This window comes from Myxocyprinus asiaticus, chromosome 2 (genome assembly GCF_019703515.2).
Source record: "Myxocyprinus asiaticus isolate MX2 ecotype Aquarium Trade chromosome 2, UBuf_Myxa_2, whole genome shotgun sequence".
Classification (NCBI taxonomy): Eukaryota; Metazoa; Chordata; class Actinopteri; order Cypriniformes; family Catostomidae; genus Myxocyprinus; species Myxocyprinus asiaticus.
Genome location: NC_059345.1, coordinates 6,242,047 through 6,263,890, shown reverse-complemented (window position 1 = coordinate 6,263,890; position 21,844 = coordinate 6,242,047). Strand labels below are relative to the sequence as shown.

General features: G+C 37.1%; 1 protein-coding gene across 2 annotated transcripts in view; it reads right to left on the bottom strand.

Moving 5' to 3' along the window:
* The window catches only part of ankrd11 (ankyrin repeat domain 11), a 181,493-nt gene that overhangs the window by 22,220 nt on the left and 137,429 nt on the right, over positions 1-21,844 (bottom strand). For both annotated transcript variants that reach the window (XM_051720894.1, XM_051720904.1), the window contains 2 exons: positions 18,158-18,303; positions 8,194-8,332 (listed from right to left, as the gene is read on the bottom strand). In XM_051720894.1, coding sequence (XP_051576854.1) covers positions 8,194-8,332; positions 18,158-18,244 — 226 coding nt within the window. In that variant the 5' untranslated portion in view covers positions 18,245-18,303. The remainder of the gene's footprint in view (positions 1-8,193; positions 8,333-18,157; positions 18,304-21,844) is intronic.

Here is a 21,844-nt window from a genome sequence, read left to right as displayed (position 1 = left end):
ACTGCAACAACAAAACTCAAATCTGGTCTGTCCTCAGTACAGCGCCAATCACACTGGGGCAAGGAAATGTTCAGTATGAACTCATCTGATTAGCTCAGAGTTTAAAAGAATGGTGATACAGGCCAGTTTCTAGCAGTTGATGCTGATCACTAAAACAAGAGCTTGACACAAATAAACAAGAGTTATATTTCTGGTAGTATGGAGTTTCTTGGTATGTTGTCTGAGTGAGCATTGCATACTTTCTGTCCTCTGAGAATGAAGGGAATTTAGGTCAGGGGCTGAGGGTACAGAAACCGAAGCCATAAAAAGAAAGAAAATTTCCAATGGTCAATGTGTGAGCATTTAAAACAAACACATTTAGGCATTGCTAGGTGGCTGCTTACTGGGCCATGTCAAAAGAGCCCATCCCTCCAAGTCTCTGATATTCTGGTCCCAAGATATATCTTAGGTCCCTCCTTCAATGCATGTCTGTGGAATATTTTCATCAGCAAAATCTGATCACTTAGCAACGTAATAGAGTGTAACAGTCTGGTTCCAGAAGTAAAATCTGATTCATTTCCCCCACAGGAGCATTGATTTTTAACAATAACTTATAAACCTTTCAAGACAGACCTACTATGAGTTTATACTTCTGTTAAAGCAATCAGTCCGCATTATTTCAACTTTTTTTTGCTTATTAGCAGAATTCCTGGTGAAGAACTATGCTACCCATGATCCTGAGGGGGAAAATCCACCAATCCGAGACTCATGTCAAACAAACCGTGGCAAAGAGCCCAGCAGAGACCGCCCAGTCCAAAGATGCACAATGAAAGTAGTAATCGAGTCGGTCTCCATACACTCTCAAACTACTGATATATCTCAATATTATGCAAATATACTTTAAATCCACTCACTGAGCACTTTATTAAGAACTCTATGGTCCAACTAAAGTGCCCGATGTGGTCTTCTGCTGTTGTAGCCCATCCACCTCAAGGCTCGACGTGTTGTGCATTTTGAGATGCTAATCTGCTCACTACAATTGTACAGAGTGGTTATCTGAGTTACCATTGCATTTCTATCAGCTCGAACCAGTCTGGCCATTCTCTGTTGACCTCTCTCATCAACAAGGCGTTTCCGTCCACAGAACTGCTGCTCACTGGATGTTTTTTTGTTTTGTTTTGGCACCATTCTGAGTAAACTGTAGAGACTGTTGTGTGTGAAAATCCCAGGAGATCATCAGTTATACAACAGAAATCAACAGAAATACTCAAACAATCATGCCACGGTCGAAATAACTGATATCACATTTTTTCTCCATTCTGATGGTTGATGTGAACATCAACTGAAGCTCCTGACCCATATCTGCGTGATTTTATGCATTTCACTGCTGCTACATGATTGGCTGATTAGATAATCGCATGAATAAATAGGTGTACTGTTGGGATGGGACGATATGTTTCTCACGATTTGCCTCGATTTACGATATGAGGTTCACGATTCTATATAATACAATTTAAACTACAAAATATTAGACATTTTTTTTTATTTTCTGAAGAAATGTTTGAGCAAAATGCTCATTGTAATTTCTCATCAAAATAAAGCGCTTTAATACACAATATATAGTTTAAATAATAAGATTTGCTCATATACCTTTCTCTATAAGAAACAATCACAAACAAATCCACTTTCAAAAATAGTGGGCTGCATTCAGGCTGATCAGGTGCAGAACAAGAAATAGAACTGAACAAAACCTGTCCTGAAAAAAGTATATGAAAGTGTATATTTATATTTTAATAATTTGTTTTTCATCATTATTATAATCAAAATTTAACTTCTACATTAATTAATATTATATCATGAAATTGTATATATAATAATGATATGAGCTATCACTGTTTTAAATAATGTGCACAATTTACAAGTAATAACACTGAGTTTATATTCATTTGTATAAGAAATGCTAAAAAGGTTACTGTCACTTTAAGGATTCACAGCGGCTCAAAGTTCCGGTTCAGCGAACATCAACGAGAATCTCTCTATTTCTTTAACACATCCATGCTGTGTGAGATTAAATGAATATTTCTGTTTACATTTTTATCTGACTGTAAAGAACAGAAAGGATATGAAAACACATTATTCAGTGAAAGTGGAGTGCAGGATCTCATCTTTGATGGACACACATTACACGGAGGAAACGTTCCACTTTAATCTCAAGCACTTTTCATCAAAACAAGGCAATTTTCCAGGTATTCCAGTTCTTAAATTTCTAAAAGCTAAATTCAAGCACTTGAAGGACCTTGTGTGAACCCTGTTAACAGTGTTGAAAAGAGAGCAGTTGGGGTAAAATCAAATGATAGAGAGATTATGATATCTGACGGGTCACTTCATTTATGATCACATGGACAGAAAACAATGTTGCAAATTTTGAAATATCGAGCTATGCCACGATATGGTTTCGTAATTTTTTTGGTTCGAGATGTCAAAATTCAATATATCATCCCATCCCTTGTGTACAGGTGTTCCTAATAAAGTGCTCAGTGAGTGTATATTGATTTTGTATTTAAAATCAACTACTTTAAATCAATAGTTTTACATTTTTAAGTTTTTAATTTGATTATCAATCAAAGTGCTTCATGGGGACGTAGTTTATTTCCTCATTACAGACGTAAAAAACACAGTCTTGTACTTTTGTCTTTTTGCCCGATTATCAAATACTTATTAGCTTCGAATCAAAGTTTGTAATGTTGTGATTCACCTCAGAGCTGGTCTGTTTGGTTCATGGCTTAGAACTCTTTCATGAAGGATTTTTTGAAATCCTTATGGAAAAAATACTTCAGGAACCTAGACGGCTGAAAAAGTGGGCGGCCACTGTTGCACTTAATACAGTCTAAGGTATCAATCAAGTCCGTAGCACAATCTATGCTTGGGGATTTGTTTAAATTGGGTACATGGCTTCATAGTATTCATAGATATTAAAGATGTCCCGATATCAATACACACTCTTGTACTCGTACTCGTAAAAATACTCCGATACCAAAAACTGATACCATCTGACATACTAACGTCATTACGTAAACAATCAGCGTACAAATTCTAATCATGTTCTGTCCTAGTGAGATTATTTAACCTGAAAAGCTGCAATTTAATGATATAAATATATAGTTTACTTTGCATGTGCAGCGCACTTCAAATGTGATCAGAGAACGTGTGAAGACAGTGTTGTGCCGACACCGGCTGCACCCCACGTACCTTAAAGCTCCTCCTTGGCTCATACTGGGACAACACCATCATCAGCATCCAGCGCTCTGTTTGTCGCAGAGCACAAACTCACGTTGTAGCGCAAGGCACATACAGAGTACACAAATTTTAATTGTTATATTTTCATTTGATTAAAGTTTTAATTAATTCATCAAAACACCATTTTGATGATGAAATTGAAATAATCTGTTGATATGGACATAAAAAAAAATCAGGTATCGGCGAGTATCAGAAAGTAAATATCAGTACTTGTAGTCGTTCTAAAAAACAAAAAATGGTATCAGGAAATCCCTAATAGATACAGAATCATCCAAACTGCAGAATGGCCTAAAAGGGCCGCCACAAAACTTAGAGAAACGCTCTTCAAGCTGCCCAGAAATAACAGGAAATGAAAGCAGAAGAAACAGGAAGTGCCCACAGGATGTTGTGTCAATGGTTTATGCACAGCAGATGAAAGGACAGAATGGCAGACGGTTTAAAAGGTGAAGGGAGATTAAAAAAAAAAAAAAGTTTCGTCTGCCATGAAGATGATGTCATCAACAGTGCACTTGAGGCTTTTTCTTAGAGAGAATGTATAACGTTAATGGACCAGGCATGTGAACGCAGGCCACCCTTCACCTCTTCCGAATGCTGGGGCAGCAACACCTCTGGGAGACGCGGTAATAAAGCAGAGCCAAAGGAGCCGGCAAATGCAATTCAGACACCACCAGATCTGATACCTACAGTGAAATCACAATAGTGAATAATTCATAAGATCGCTGCATGACCGAAAATAAAATACTACAAAAACATTCCTCCCTCCAGGAATATAAGCAATGCTCAAATGCAGAAGGCTGCACGAAGGCCAAAATAACAACTACGGCCCAGTCTGATAGACAGCAGCAAATCTCTTCTCTCTGCCTACAGCAAACAGACACCTACTAAATACAAGTGTGTGCGCATGTTAGTCAGAGAGCAACTGTGCGTGTACCCAGCACTCATGCCTGCCAGCGTTAGCAAGGCGTGGGCAGCAGAGGAGCAGCAAATATTGCCATCTCTTATCAGCCAACCCACTCTCTCCGCAGCTCACGCCCACCGTCTGCTATAGCCCAGCATGGCCAAAGATCCCAAATCATGCAGCGAAGATCGCAAAAACAAAAAAAGAAAAAAGCTTAGAAGTGATTCGGTCTCAGTAATATCCTTGTTGTTATTAACGAGGTAAGTGCATCGGCACTAGCGAAGGCTCTGTGCTCCTTTATAGCAGTGGCACTGCATTCAATTTCCATGCCAAGTTCCCCCTCCAATACATAATGCAGCAAAGATGTCTGCGGCCTGAGAAAGCACAGCAGAGATAATGAGCAAACACACAGAAGATGGAGGCAGGAAGAGAGAGAAAACGAAGGAAATATCCTGAGTGCTCCTGGGCCTCGTGGGCTGCTCTTGCACTGGAGCAAAATGGCACAGATGATTGCAGAGCCTCCCTGACTGCAGAATGCACCGAGAGCCTAAGAGAGAGACATGCACAGAGGGAGATTCTGCGAAAAATATCAGCGAGATAAATTATGCATTTCAAATGGAATCCTCCAGAAAATGGAGGACAGAAAACAGTGACAGAGCGAGGCTGGATTTATTTTACCTTCACTTTGACATAGGTATGCGTGAAATACTGGAGACCTTATCATTATCGGCAGTATTATTTTTAATTGTCGCAGGCGCTGATGGAATATTAGGATTTTCTGTGCTGATTTTGGGGACAAATCTGTGCAATTCTGCAGAATGGATGCAAATATGGTCAAATGTGCTAAATGGAGCTGAGAGAACTATACTCTAATTGGTAGCTCATAGCTTTATCAAAATATATTTAGTAAATGGATATGCAAGGGGCAAAGGTGTAGAACTCTGTTTAGAATGACGTACTTTCCATTTATATCCAGTATACAGTCACGAAAAAGGTCGGCCGATATTATCGCCCGATATTAGCCTTTCATTAATATATTGGTATCGGCGTATATGTTTACCGTTATGCGCCGATATGCAAACTTTTTTCCAGAACATATTATGCAGAAAACAATGCTTTAGAATTGGTGTCATAGCGTAGTTTGTCCAGCAGAGCGCGCTCCGTCTCCATTGTTTAGAGAGCTGAGCTGACGGTGGCTCTGCAGAGAGGGCGGAGTTAAACGGTGTGTTCTCATGATAAGTTGCTAACTTGTTTGTGAAATACATACTGGAAAGTTAATAAACAATGACCCCATAATTTTCCCTTTTCAATATTACTAATATAACGTTAACCCTGTCCCTGACAACCATGTCACTCATTTATTTTTGCTATTGTTTGTCAGTGCAGTCAGTAACGTAACAGATTGAAAGGTAAACATCAGAGCATCTTTTTACAGCTCAGCAGACAACGGTGCGGTGGTGGATTGAGTCTGCTGAGTGTTGATTTCACACTATGTTATTACCTAGTTGGTGAGACACAATGCTGGAAAGTAAAATAAACAACGTCCATCTTTTACTCTCTGTGACAACGAGCTTATAGCTAACTAGCTAACCATGTAACTACTTTCATTGCTTGTCAGCTGAGTGAAAGTTAATGTGTAAACGTGTATTCACCAAACTGTTTTGTTCAGGATTCGCAGTTTGGTACCCCCTTCAACTGAACAATTCCAGTCGTTGCATTTATAAAATGTAATATTTAAAAGTCTGGTTTTCCACCGCTAAAAGTTTCCCCTGAACTTGTATAGCAGAATACGGTGTAACACCGCTGCCGCTGTTTATCTGGACTCGGCAGTTTAATTATAGTCAGCATTTGACTGATACTAAACAGTACTGATGTTTATTTAGCTATTTGTTTTATTTTTATTTATTCTTTATTTTATTGGTCAGCATTTGACTGATACTAAACATACAGTACTGATGTTTATTTAGCTATTTATTGTATTTTTTATTTATTTAAATGGTCAGCAGTTGACTTATACTGATGTTTATTAAGCTATTTATTATATTTTTCCTCAGTGTTCATTTCTAGAATTTGTTGACAATGTATAATAATAAGGTCAAATATTCTTTGATAAAAATATTTAAGAAAGCAGCCTTCCGAGTACCTTTGCATAGTCATATCGGTGGAAAATCAGTGAAAAATCCACATAGAAAAGGTCTGTTTTCATTCCAGCTCAAAAATTAAATATATCGGCCACCATATCGGTAATCGTTGAATTTTCCCTCTCTAAAAATCGGTATCGGTCTCAAAAATCCCATATCGGTCGGGCTCTAGTAGTAACCTTAATTTAACCAGGATAAAAAGCTCATTGAGATACAATCTCATTTACAAGAGTGACCTGGCCAAGAAGTCAGCAAAACACAAAAGACAAAACATGTAACAAAGAAACTAATTAATTAATTAAAAAAAAATAAAAATAAAATAAAAAAGATCGATATCAAGATCGTTCAAATGAAGATTGCGATACATTGGATAAGCAATATTTTTTCCCACCCCTACACACTAATACATTTTCAAACTTAAACGGATTAGTGTGGACCTGGCATAGTGTGGATGGTATATTTGTTCAAAAACAGCCAAAGCTTTATAACATTTTTATATTTGTGAATCCCTAATTCCAAACTTTCTCCACTGGGTTCTCCAAGCTTTTCTTTCTTTCATAAACCAACTTCAGCTCATTACAGCCCAATAACCAGCACTCTCAGTCACCATCCGCAATGGCTTTTCTTTGCATTTCATTCAGGCCAGGTCCAGTTGATAATGGCTTTCGTAGTTAAATTCATAATTAAAAAGCCCCGGTAGCAGCAAAAATGTTTATGTGCACTCAACTTTTTCCAGTAGCTGTAAGGGTGCTTGTGCGCACTCACTGCAGGAATGGAACAAACATCTAACTAGTCCTGTACTGGAAACCTTCCAACTGGGGGAGGTGACCAGGGAGAGAGCAGTCCGATTACATCAAAAAGTCCCAGTATGGGTGATGGAGGTGGACCAGAGCCAAGATTTGGACAGATTCCATTAGGGACAGACAATGATGCAGCATAAAAACCAGCAACAGAATCCAGGCAACATTAAGCAGTTTCATTTTCATGGCCTAAAATTGAGGATTTAAATGTGCAAGATTACTGGAATATTACACGCATTTATTATGAATAAATAACATAAACAACACTCCACTATAGTATTTAAAGTAAAATAAGTATTGGGATCTGACAGAGAAAGAGAGACAAACATTAGGGCAGGCCAGTCAAAGAAAGGACATAACCACACCCCCCTATTAGCAATACAATGAGCACTTCAGGCATTGTCTGATGAGAGGGAAAATGGGCAAGATTTCACGCCTTGTAGCCACGTCTCAAGAGGAGGAAGGGGGGACGGGGGGTTCCTGCCAACAGCTTGCTGAAAGGTTATGGAAAGGCTGCGCCTCGACTGCAAAAACTTGAAGAAATCACTGCCAATAAAAAAAACTAAAACACACAACTTAAAATAGATTAAACCACTGTCTTCCTAAACAGGCTAAAAAGAGACAACTGTCCGCATTTTCATAATTTACGCCACTAAATTGTGGTGGAATTCAGTACATATAACAATAACAGGCGTGAAATAGCAATGTAAACAAAAACAACATGTTCTGACCATCAACATCTAAAAGGTAAAAATGCATCATAATTACAACAGAACAAGATAGATAATTTGCAGTGTTCTCAAAACTCACATTCAGTTAGGATCCGATTCAGTACTAAACTAATAATATAAATAATTCAAGATGAACCCCATCAAAATACACCCATAAAGAAAAACAAAAGATCTCTCACCCTTCTGAGCATTTCATTTCCAACAACATTTCCAATTTATGGATGAATGGTTTCTCCATTTTTATGTTACTCCATCACAAAGTATTGAAGACAACAACAACACAGCAGGTCACACACACAAACACTAACCCCAGAGTGCTCTGCTGAGAGCTGGCCCCGCCCCCTTACCCGTGTCAGAATCTTTCTGATCTCCATTGGCTCCGACGGTGAAGGGCAGCTTCCTCTTAGGAGCTTTCTCTTTCATCTCTTTGACACCATCGCTGCGGTCCAATTTAGGAGTTTTGTTTGACGAGCCTTTGTCTTTATCCTGGGGGAACATGGGAATTTAAGTGTAAGCTTGGCAGGAAACAAACTATTACAGAAACTCAAATTATTCAGCAATGGATGTGATTCAGTAAGAAGTATTAACTGTGCTCTGGGACAATAATACGATAAATAAAGAACATATGTCTATGTAAGCACTAACTATCTTTAGTGGATTCCAGTTAAGAAGGTTTCTTAATGCAAGAAAGTGGATATTTAATGTGATGGATAATTTTGAGAGTCATTTAAGAGAGCAGAGTGGTTTGTAACAGTGCCAGACAATTCACATCAACAACTGGAATCCATCAGAGACCACCATCTCTACCGGCCCGCTTCAAAGCTACATTCAAACTGTCCTTGCTTTTGTATCAATCTAGAACTGGGCCCACATGGAATCTGCACATTTTTATTTATTTAGACACGTCCCTCCTTTTCATTTAAAAAAGCAAAAATCTCAGTTACAGTAAGGGACTTGCAATGGAAGTGAATGGGGCCAATTTTTGGAGGGTTTAAAAAGGCAGAAATGTGAAGCTTATAATTTTATTAAATCATTGCATTAATTCTTCTGTTAAAACGTATTTATTATTTGAGCTGTAAAGTTGTTTAAATCATCGTTTTTACAGTCGTTTTAGGGTTTGTTGACATTACATCGTCATGGCACGAAGTTGTAAAATTGGCTATAACTTCACACAGAATGGTTAGTAAGTGATTTTATCACACTAAAATCATGTTTACACACATATTATTTATGTCTTGTGGCTATACTTTTAAAACAGTGAGTATTTTAACATTTACAGATTGGATCCCATTCACTTCCACTGGAACCCAGATTTGTGCTTTTTATTTATTTTTTTTAAGAAAAGGAGGGGCGAGTCAAAATTATTTTTGTGGTAATCAATATTAAGCTACAAATGCTGTCGATTGAGCTCAATTTGTATTGAACCCAGAATATTCATTTAAGCTCAACTGATTGCATTTGTGCCATGATGTTGATTACCATAAAAATATAATTTCGATCCGTTCCTCGTTTATTAAAAAAACAAAAAACAATCACGGCTACAGTAAAGCAATTACAATGGAAGGGAATGAGGCCAGTCCATAAATATTAAAATATACATTCAAAAGTATAGCCATAAAACAAACATTATACGTGTTAACACTGATGTTAGAGAGAAAAATTGGCTTACTAACCTTATCTGTGTAAAGTTATATCCAATATTACAAGTTTGTGGTCATGACGGCATAACGGCTGTAAACCCTGGTAATCTGGTAAACGGTAACGCAGGGTAATTCCCTGATATTTTTATGCTAAAATCATGTTATTTTTTTGTGATAATCAACCAAATGCTGTCCATTGTATTAAAGCCAGAACATTGCTTTAAATATGATGAATTCCATTAAATGAAGAGTACTATAGTTGCATTGGTAGCTGAAAGCATTAGGCTATCAAATTAGCCAAAATATTTTATAAACTAACTTATAAGGGGCAGTGGATGTGTTGAACTTTGTGAATGATAAACGTTTAAATTGCGTGGAAATCTGCAGTCCTTTACAATTGACAGACTAATATTTTGGACAGACCAATTAGTCAGCAGATATTTGGCCATTTTTAGATATCTTAAAATACATAAAAATGCACATCTGTAACTACACTACCTGTAATATTAATAATAATAACTTTTCTTTTATAACACCTTTTAGCAATTTAGCAAAAAGTGCTTCACAAAACATAACATCAGAACACACTCACACAAGGTAAAGTCAAAAATTCACATAGTAGTAAAAGCAAGTTTATACAAACAGACACAGATTCAGCAGATCTAATATCCCAGGACAGGCTGTTCCATAATCGTGGGACCTTCACTACAAACGCTCTATCAACTTTTTGTTTTGTATCTGGATCTTGGAACAGTCAACAGTTCATGACAAGATCTAAAAGTTCTGTTTCATAAGGTCTTAAAGGTTTTGCTAAATATTCTGGCGCCAAACCATGTAATGCTTTATATGTAATTATTAAAATAAAATAAAAATTAACCCTAAAATTAATTTGTAATGAATTCTCACCACCTGCTGAATATTTGGGACCACCTGATTAAGTGCTGACTCAATCTGACTTTTTTTTAAAACCATGATCGATTATAACAACCTCTGTTTTATCAGTATTTAACTACAGAAAATGACATGCCAACCAACTTTTTCTATCTGCTATACACTCTTGAAGAACATTTAAATTAGTCAGGTCATTGGGATTCAACAAAAAATACAACTGTAGGTCATCTACATAGCAATTAAAATGTATGTTGCATTTTTTTAATCAAAGAACCAAGCGGTAACATAAATAGAGAAAACAAATTGGCCCTAACAGGGATCCTTGCGGAACACCACAAATTACTGTTGAAGAGATGGACATCTCATCACCAGCAGACATTATAAATTTACTATTCAGGAAAATGTACTATGCTCGGAAACAAACCAATCTAAAGCCACCCCAGATATTCCCACCCATCTCTTCAATGTACCAATTAAAACTGAATGATCAACTGTGTCAAACGCTGAAGTTAAATAAAGCCACACTAAAATTGAACACTTTCAAGCATCCTCCGCCATCAATAAGTTATTTGTCACCCTAAGAAGGGCAGTTTATGTACACTATGCTCCACTATAACCCGAACATTTGTAATCACTTTAAAAGTTCGATTTCAGTCAGTCATAAACAATAAATTGTCTTTAAAATGTCATTTAAATGCCTAATTCAAACTGAAACCGCACAGTTTGATTTTTGAGAAGTCACACAAACAGACCTAGATCATGCAATATTAATACGATCTGCTCAGTAAAACTCAATGTATAGTTGTACAAACAAAATAAATGACATAAATACTTATGAAAAACAAGTAATGGGTTGACTGTTGAGAAAGGAAGTGGTTCTGGAGCAGCTAGCTCTGTGTGTACTATTGGCAGTGCTAATTAAGGCTAATTAAAGAGCTCTTAGTGCAGTGATAAAGCTTAGGCTGAATGCAGTGCAGTGCTCTTTCCACCGCCAGAGCTTCTCTGTCCTGCCCACATCCCCTTCTGTCATGAGACGATGATGTCATCCACGTGCAAACACACACGCAAATACAATATTTGCCCTGAAGAGCTGAGCTCAACTGACTCACAGAGAGATAGATAGGATCAGGAGATAATTTATAATGTTAATGGGTGATGTATTACTTTGAAGAGAACATTTTGTATAAACCACATTTTATAGGTAAATTAATCCCCTAATGAATTCCATATTACTTTATATTTTAATTTATAAATTCTTGTACCTCTATTTATTTCACCCTATTTATTTTCAGTATTGTCCATTTCAAACCTTAAGTATGCTTTGGCAATATTGTAAATGCTAAGAATCATGGTAAGGGTGAGCAAGATTTCATGCGGTACTTAGACAAAAACAAGATAAAATCAAGCTAGTTTCACTGGTTTTCTCCAAAACCATCTGTGTGAGCGGCCCTGTTTACTGACTGGTCTCCTAGAAATGCTTTCACTCTTCCTCCCTCTCTCTCTCCCACTCACTTGCTCGTGCTCCCTGCCCCTCGCAGAGTCTGATGCAATCCTACACAGTATGATGTACATACACATACATACACATACATACATAAAGTCTCCTCTAACTCTGGCTTCTCTTACATCAAAACACTGACCACCAGACCCAAAAAGAGTATCATTATGAACAGAAAATAACTTCCTGTGCCTCTTTATACAATATTATACCGAGTTTGTCTTCCTATCTATCCTCATTGCAATATAATACCACTGTGACAGTGCTGTTTGCATGTTTTTGACTATGTTGTTTTGCCTGAATTTATTAATCCTGGATGGATGCCAGTGAATTTTATTAATCTGAATGTTGAACATCCTCGAGACGATAATGTTCTCACAGTGCTGTCTATGTGAACTTAAGCCCTGGGCATACTTCAAATTGGACACAAACGCTCAGCATCTGCATACAGTCGAACGCGAGCCTGTCAAAGTATACTCCATATTACTGAGCGCACATTAGGGATGGGTACAAATATTGTTTTCCGATGCATTGTGATCTTCATTTGAACGATCTCAATGTCGATACTTAAATCTCAAGATCAGTCTTTTTCTCTATGCGCAGTTCTCCACTACAATGAGAGGAAATCACTACAATTTACAACCAAATTTCACGCTATGCGACTAAAATGTATATATATGGCAACTGGTATTGCATGTAGATAAAGACAGATTTTTTAAAAAATCCAAATCAGTTTAATTAAGACAGAATCTGTGACATTTACACAGCATCATATAAACTTGGCTAGATAAAATAAATCTTTAAATTGCACCTTCCTCATGTTGCATTTGACTGTCACTCAATTTTAAAGGTGACATGCAGGTGTCGCGAACGCTGCGCATCACGAACACGTCAGAAGTCCAGCACGAGCGGAGCATGAGCGCAACAAACAGACAAGTCAGAGCCTGAACTTTTATTTCCGCTGCCACAGAAGTTTAAGTCCGCTGTCTGGGATTAATTGGCTTTGTAAAAGACCTAAAACATTTACATTACATTTACGCATTTGGCAGATGCTTTTATCCAAAGCGACTTACAGTGCACTTATTACAGGGACAATCCCCCGGAGCAACCTGGAGTTAAGTGCCTTGCTCAAGGACACAATGGTGGTGGCTGTGGGGATCGAACCAACAACCTTCTGATTACCAGTTATGTGCTTTAGCTCACTACACCATCACCACGCCTACAAGGCACCATCAATGTTGATGGTTACCCAGTCTGTAAAGTTTGTCGCAAAAAACTACCGGCTCAGGCGGGAAACACTTCAAACCTTAAGCACCATCTCCGTGAGCACCATCCCACGGAATTTGCGGAGACGAATGTAAGTGGAAATACAGTACACACAATAATAAATTATAGCCCGTTTCATAAAAACACCAGATTCAATGTAGTTTAACATGATTTGTAATGACTAGTTAGGCTAAAATTATGTTTATGCTTTGTCACATTCACAAATGCAGCAAACGGATTTACGACCTCGCTCAACTTTACGATGTGCCAACTGTTTGTTCTTTTGCCTAAGTGCAGCGCAACAATGTTTTATTTGTAAAACACAGTACAAAATAGGGTTGACAAAATGCATGGCTTTTGGTGTTCAGGAAATGACATTGACAGTATGCATACAAGAAATTGACAGTGAAACTGTGGCAGAAATGGTCAGTATTGGACAAAATGCCAATAAATAATCTGCACATGAATAATATATTTTCAGAACTGAACTAAATCACAAATGCAACAAATTACTGAAAGCATGCAAATGCATATTTTGTGTGTTAACATAATCATTTCAGAAATCATAATAAAATATTTTTCGTTATAATCATCTGACTACTGTACGTGTTGCCAACATTTTTTTTATTTTTTATTAATGTTTACCGGTTTGTGATTTTCTTTCTTTTTCTTTTTTTTACCTTGTCTGATTAAGAGAGTGTCCTGATGTTCAAGATCAAAAGTTTAAGGATTAAAGTTGAAGAAATCCAAAATAAAGTTCAAGAATTGGTTATAACTGAAATATTTATCTGTGTTTATCAGAAATAGCCTATTTCCCAATAACCAAATACTGAACTGCTTTTAATATGATCAATGCACCTAAATACCATGGTAATTTTTGTGACGGTTATCATACCGTGAAAATGTCATACCGTTACACCCCTACTCACCAGTGAATGAACTGTATAGTATAGTGGTGGAGTATTCAGCAGCGAGATCCTTTTACTGCGTGTTGAGAGTAAAAGTTGCTCCGTTTAATGTGTGTGATAAGACAAGATACACGCGACCAATTTGTCACTGATAAATCTCTCTTTTAATACCCTTTCAGTTCTCTACAGTCAGTTGTTGATCACAAACAACAAAAAAAATAAACATTTAATTGTAATCAGGCATAGCACAGATGAGATAAAGCCATTCGAGTCGCTCTCGTTAACGTGCTTATTTAAAGATGCTGGTACCGGTTTTTAGCACATGTTCAACAAATACTGTAAATACCTGTAAATGGTACAAATTATGTAATTAAACAATAAAAATTTAGCAAAATATAATATAATATATGCATTGATTTGTTCATTTTAAAAAGGTAAAATGATGAAAAACGATTAACTATTAAAACGAGACCACATTTAATATATAAATAGTAAAATGTATGTTTTCATATTGTACCTAGTTAGAAGGTCCCCTGTATAATTCACAGAAGTAACCCAGAGAGAATTTATTTCAAATGGAAGCAAAAGGGACATTATAACTGAAATATACCCATATGAATCGAACTTGTGAATCGGAATCGAATCGGGAAATCTGTCTCAATACCCAGCCCTAGAGCGCATTCACAGCAGTTTGGAGCATGCGCACTACGACTGCTAGGAGACACCGGACATTCTCTTCAGGAGTTTAGACCCATAAAGCTGTTTTTATATTCCTTCAGAGTTGAGTTATACACCGATCAGCCACAACATTAAAACCACCTGCCTAATATTGTGTAGGTTCCCCCTCGTGCTGCCAAAACAGCACCAACCCGCATCTCAGAACAGCATTCTGATATTCTTCTCACCACAATTGTACAGAGTGGTTATCTGAGTTACCGTAGACTTTGTCAGTTCAAACCAGTCTGGCCATTCTCTGTTGACCTCTCTCATCAACAAGACATTTCTGTCCACAGAACTGCCGCTCACTGGACGTTTTTAGTTTTTGGCACCATTCGGAGTAAATTCTAGAGACTGTTGTGTGTGAAAATCCCAGGAGATCAGCAGTTACAGAAATACTCAAACCAGCCCGTCTGGCACCAACAATCATCCATGCGATTATCTAATCAGCCAATCGTGTGGCAGCAGTGCAGTGCAGTGCATAAAATCACGCAGATACGGGTCAGGAGCTTCAATTAAAGTACACATCAACCATCAGATTGGGGAAAAAAATGTGATCTCAGTGATTTGGACTGTGGCATGATTGTTTAATGGCAATTACATCATCTTTGTGCTTCTCTGTGACAGCAGCGGGTCAAATGTGTGTGTTGCCACCTTGTGGACCCACTAATTAGTGCAAATAATTTCAGGTGCATACGCATTCTGCACGTTCAAAGACACGTGGTAAGAAAAATCAGGCTACATGCGTTTAGTGCTCACGCACTCTTTATGACGAGATTTGCGTCAAGCGTCCTGTACGCGGATGCTCAGCATTCGTGTCTGATTGAAGCATAATTTGGGTTTTAGGGTAGACGTTGGTATGTTTACATTCAAGATGTTGTGTTATGAAACTCATGCAAAATCCGGCATACATAGTCCAAGGGTGAGAAAGCAACTTTGCACACAAAAGTATACACAATCACAGTATTCTCTAGTCACATAACGCTTATACAAAATACAGAAAAGGCCTATGCACTTCGATAAACAGCATCAGGAGATAACACTTCAATTCACAAACCATATATAGCCTCTGGCGAAAGAGAGGTAAGAGAAGTGTATCTATTAGTGGTTGCCAATGCCGAGACATATGTTAAAGAGAACATTTTGTTCAGTTTTAACAGCCTTATTTACCATAAGGAACAATTTTTCACAAATGTTGTGGAAACATCTGCTCATTCTAACATCTAACAGGGAACACTGTAGCCACTTACTGCAGATGAGCAAATTACATATTAAAAAAAACACATCGCAGTGACATACATGTGCTGTTACGGATTGGAATCATAAGGAATTTAACGATTATGGGTCTGATTCCTCTTAACAATTCTGATTTCTTACTTAATTTTGAGAAATAAGAAATGCTATTTTTATTGCATTTACTGCCCTCAGCAGTCTATTGCCAAATTATGAGATCCTTTCAGATTTCAAAAGAGCATATATTACAAATCAGAGGTAAATTTAATGCAATTCTTGCAAAAGACATGTTTACACAGACCTTTTAATTACTTTTTAATGGCTTTTTAGAACCATAAATGCAATCTAATAACTGGTAAATCTGCTAATACATAGAGTATTTTATTCATTCATTCATTTATTTTTTTATTATTAGTTTTTTCTTTTATAAAATTCCACTGCTTTAATCAAAACTCATATCTACGCCAATCATTTGTTCGGGAATATTTTTTACCTCACCAGTGTTGGGTGTCATTTAAATACTAAGTAATTAATAACCGTAATCTTATAACGTTTTAATTCAAAAAGTAGTGAAGCGCATTACATTTCAAATTCTTGTAATCAGATTACAGTTACTGACATTCAAATAAGTTACTTACTTCGGTTACACATATTTCCAAAATACTATATATGCAGAATACATTTATAACATGAGTAACATATAATATGAACACGTTTGTGTTTTGTGACAGCTGAAGGGCGTGCGCTCTGTAAAGTCAATGAACAAGGAGGAAATATAGATAATATTTTGAATTAGTTTAGAAGTAAAACAAAAGCTTTTCTGTGAAGTGTTTTAGAAAGTAACTTAAAAGTAATCTGTAATGTGATTACTCTTCCAACCAAGTAATCAGTAAAGTCAGTACTACATCTGACTACAATTTTAGAGTAGTAATTTGTAATCAATGACTTTTGTTCGGTAACTTACACAATACTGGACATAGGGCTGGGCGATATGGCAAAAAAGCTAAAATATTGTTTTTTATATTTTTTTTCAAACTAAAAGATGATTCACGATTCAATTTATTTTTTAACTTTTAAATGTTCTCAACTAAAAAGTAACTCCAACATGATTTAAATAGCATGCTCTTTATTAGAATGCAAGGCAACCTGGCTGGAGAAATCCAAGTTCTTTTCATTATAGGTGTGCAATCGTCAGCACTGTGTAAATGTAAAAATTAAATTAAATCTAATAAACGCAGATGTTTAGAAATAATAGTATAAAGTAAGAAAACTGCAAAATACTTCAAGCCAATGTAGGTATTAATTTGTTTCTAAACCAAGTCTATCTAGAAATTTATTTAGAAATCAATATCTAGAAATGTACTTATTGTTAGTCAAAATGATCACTTGCCAAATTGTTGGCTATAGATGCAGTACACCTGAAACACGTCACTGAACAAAGCAATAATTAGCGATCTATTTGAATCATCATGGTAAAAGGAGCGGCGGATGTTCGATTCTCCCATTTGAAATAAGATCCAGTGACTGTCATGTAACTATTTATTATGTGTATTTCAAGAAAAGAAAGAAGACCGTTCATCAAAGTTGAGCTACAATCACATTGTACATTCGTACGGGAAATATTACCAGTGTCTTTTATATCACTGTCCATGTTGTTAATCTATGTTATGTTCATTTGGAGCGTGCACACATGTGCAGATGATCAGATTGGGGGTGGTTCAAGCCGCGCGCTATGAACATTTCTTTTCCTTATTCCGCCTTTGGTGGATTGACAACGTATCTAACTATAGTTTTTGCAAAAATACATTTATGCAAAACCTCGATTCCTTGATAAAAGAAAACAAATCGCCCAGCCCTAACCTCACATAAATTTGTAGGTGGTTTTAAAAAAAAGAAAAAAAAGTGTGTTCCAAACAAAATTGGGCCCATAAATAGTTCGACTAGTTGCTGCAGTTTACATAAACACAACAAAGCAGCGTCATGAGTATGCAACTCTAAAAACTGGCTTTGGGATATAATCAGTCAGTGCATGGCTGTTCTCTAGCTCAAATCTGGTTTACTGCTTAACAGCTTAGAATGGATCTAGCAGGTTACAACATCAGTGTGTGTGTTTGTGTGTAGATAAAAGCAATACAGTTTGTGAAAGCAATTTTCTCACCTTCTTCCCACCCTGTTTTTCCACCATGTCGGTGTTGAGTGGGAAGTCCTCCAGCTGGGGGGTTTTAGAACCCCCACCCTTGGGCATCGTTCAGCTACTGCCACGCCAAACCTCATTCACGCTTCCATCGCATCGTCATCGACAGTCTGAAACCGAGAGAGAGGAGGAGGAAACATTAGCACCTTCCTGTCCATCTCTTTAAGACATTTCACTCACACTAAACTATATTTGCAACCGCTCACACTTGATCGTCTACCACGACTGCCCTCTAAAGAAAGAGATCATGAATGTAATTTTTATCATTTCCTGAAGGGTTTAGAAAACCCATCACTCCGACTACAGCAGTTATGAAAGAATTCTATAAAATGTATGTAAATAGTCCTCAGACAATCTGCAAACCACTGTGCATTTCATTCATTGTGAGCATTTTAAAATTTTCTGAAATCTGTAGTGTTTGCCCTTTCAAAACATTAATAGTTTTGCACCATCGCCATGATGATTGGTTATTCGGAGTGGTTGCTTAGGTGTTCTGAGTGTTTTGTTTTATCCTTTGTGTTAGGTAGTAATAGCGATGCTTGCCAAAACATTTCTAAATGCAACAGTAAAATCTTAAAATTTGAATAGTTTATTTCTTGTTTATAATGCATGACCCAACATCGAGCATAATGAATCAGTAGCTTATAAACACGGCGGTAGCCTGCTCATTAAGTCACGTATACACAGAGATCAGAGCAACCGGCTAAACGATAAGATGAAGATAACAAAACACTAAAATGTCTGAGTGCACAAGTGCACACTGCAATTAATTAGTACTGCAAGGTTGGGACGACTGCTGCCAGAGATTAGAGGAAAAAAAAACCAAAACCGATATAGTATAGTATTGCGATACTCTGTCAACAGTAAATCGACACACAGACAAACAATATCAATATTACAATTATTTGCATTTAGGCTTTGAAAATGTAAGTTATTTAGAACAAAATGCATCGACTGCAATATATCACATTCTTTTTGTTTTCACTTGGGAGCCATCTTTATGCCAAAGTTTCCCACAGCAAGACTGCTGATTCAAGATGCCCCGTCACAATTTATATTGAGCAAGGGGGTTCACTTTGGAAAGGAACCAGCTGTATATGACATGCAATTGGCAAGCGATGTTATATAAAAGCCTTTCTTTTGTACAGCAACCTAAAGCAACGAACTGCAACATGCAGAACTGTGATACGCACTGCATCATTTCCAAATATTGTGAAATTTCCATTTCACAGGACGAACTGTAATTATTCAACCCCACCAGAGATCTAGTAGATTGTTACAGGTAATTTTGTGTGGATCATCTCTACTCCACCCTTGAACAAATATTTGCTTATGCAGAACATCAATGCTTGGCATAAGGGTAGTTCCAAACACTATAATCCCCATACATAATGTATGTGTTTTAGTTTTGTGTCTAGGGCTGGGCAGCCCATTCCAGCTCCTTTTCTTTCTCTCAATACCTCCCCAGGAAAACTGGCAATCTCCATCATCCTGGCACTACAACCAACCTTCTATAGCTCTCCTATTCAAAGACAGCTATTTATATCCTCCGCTAACGTACCACATGCAAACACAGGCGGAGAGTAATACTTTTCCAGGTGCTTCTACTATCTGGCTGCATGGACTGAGATGTCTCCTACTGCCCATTCTTACCCCTCCACACCTCAAAGTAGTGGAAAGGTCAACCGGTGATGGGGATAAACAAACGCACACCCACACACCGTAAAATAGGTCAACACATGTTCTAGAACAACATTCGCCCAAACCAGGTCTATTTTAAGATGAAAACAACAGGCCATTACTAGGGATGTGGATGAGTAATCGACAAATCATGCACTCATTCTGCCCCAGCTAGTCGAGTATGGACTCTTTTCACATTTCAGGGTTTGGAATGTGGAAGTGAACGATAGCAGGATCAAAGTCTTTTTAGCAACTCAGTCCATTGGCGGCCATCTTTGGAACGCTCCCGGGTAGCTATTTTTCTATGTTCACAAGTGGCATACAAGCGCAGCACTTATCTACTTGAATGGGGAAAGGCCGAAATCTACAAAACGGTTGGTCAAGATAACGAACAAAGAACATATTTCAAATCAGCAGTAAAACCTGACAACATTGGAATCATAAATTGTGTTTCTTCACCTCATATTTTGCTAAAAAACACAATTTTCCCAGTTTGTATAGCTAATGCGTATGCACCTTCTCAAATTGGTTGACAGGCAATGTCTGTATCTAAAAGGGGATTCGCTCCTATATCCTTTAAGGTGGGACTTCCTTTCTACATCTGTTGACCGTTGGGCGTTCCAGTTTCTACCATTCATTTTAATAGAAGTGGCCCGTCTCTGCTAAAAAGTTTCTGAGCAGGGTAAACTTGAATGGGAGACTACAGCAAATATAATTTTTGCTTGCCCGTTTGCTCCTACAGCAAAATAAAAAAATAATGATGCCAAATTTACCGTCACTCCCTCAGCATCTGTATTAGGAACCTCATTGCAGCTGTGGTAACTTCTTTTTTAAAACTTATTCCAGGGTAATATTATACAAAGTATAATTTCATAAAATTACACGAAATAATGACATTTTGAAAATTATGAAAGTTTGCTAGATATACACTGCTAAATAAGGCGGAAACACATCACGGTCTGTGAAAAGGGTCCATTAAAACAATAGTTGAATATTTCAAATTGATTTTCCTTTGCGCATTTGCCTGCCGAGAGCAACACTAAATAACTCTGTATTTTCCTTCTGAATCTCACACCAAATCTTGCAGTTAAAATTTAGTCCACTGTGGGCGTGCTGTGGATATGTGTTGTCAAGGCGTTGCTTCAGAAAGTAATTATGATGGCTTCTTTGATTTCAAGAAACGTCAACAGTGGCAATACTTGTAATATTATCTGAATAATAACATATTGGTTTCAATTAGGGATGTGATAAAATATCATTATTGATCGGCACTTTATTTTAACAATATATTTTTGAGGCATCGGTATATTAAAATTAGCCGACATTTAAATTAGAAGTCTAATTTGCATGCTTTCCAACTCACTCAATTGGCCTTCTGTTTAACAATCTGCTGTTATAGCGTTAGGAGACCACAAGAGGGTCATATAACATTTACTGAAGCCGGTCGAGGTATCTGACACACACACAGGACGAGCTGATGCAGCGCAGTAGAAGGCAGTCCAAAGCTCCGAAGGTTTTTGTACTTCAAGAATGAACAAAGTAACGTTGAAGAGTTTTCAGGTTAGTGTATAAAACTGGTGTAACTGCGCAAACTGAACGATTAGAAATGGTGACGTTTATAATGCAATTTATCTGTATGTAGTATTGAAAAGGTCTTTCATTCAAGTTGTGAATGAGTGGGCAGCCCAATTTTTATATTAAAAAAAAAAATCCCGATATATATCGATAATCATTAGGAAAATGTCCGATTATCGATGCATGAAAAAGGCACCGATCCCAAGCCTAGTTTCTATGTAAGCTCCGAGTACGAATGTTTTTTTGTGTTTTTTTTTACTGTTATTTAACTGTTATAATTTTTTAATGCATAGTGTTCATTTTCCACCAAAAGAAAAACATAGTTTGTTGAAGTTAGCTTATTTGGAAACCATTCTTGGTAACATCTGTGAATAAAACCAAATGTAAATTTCACAT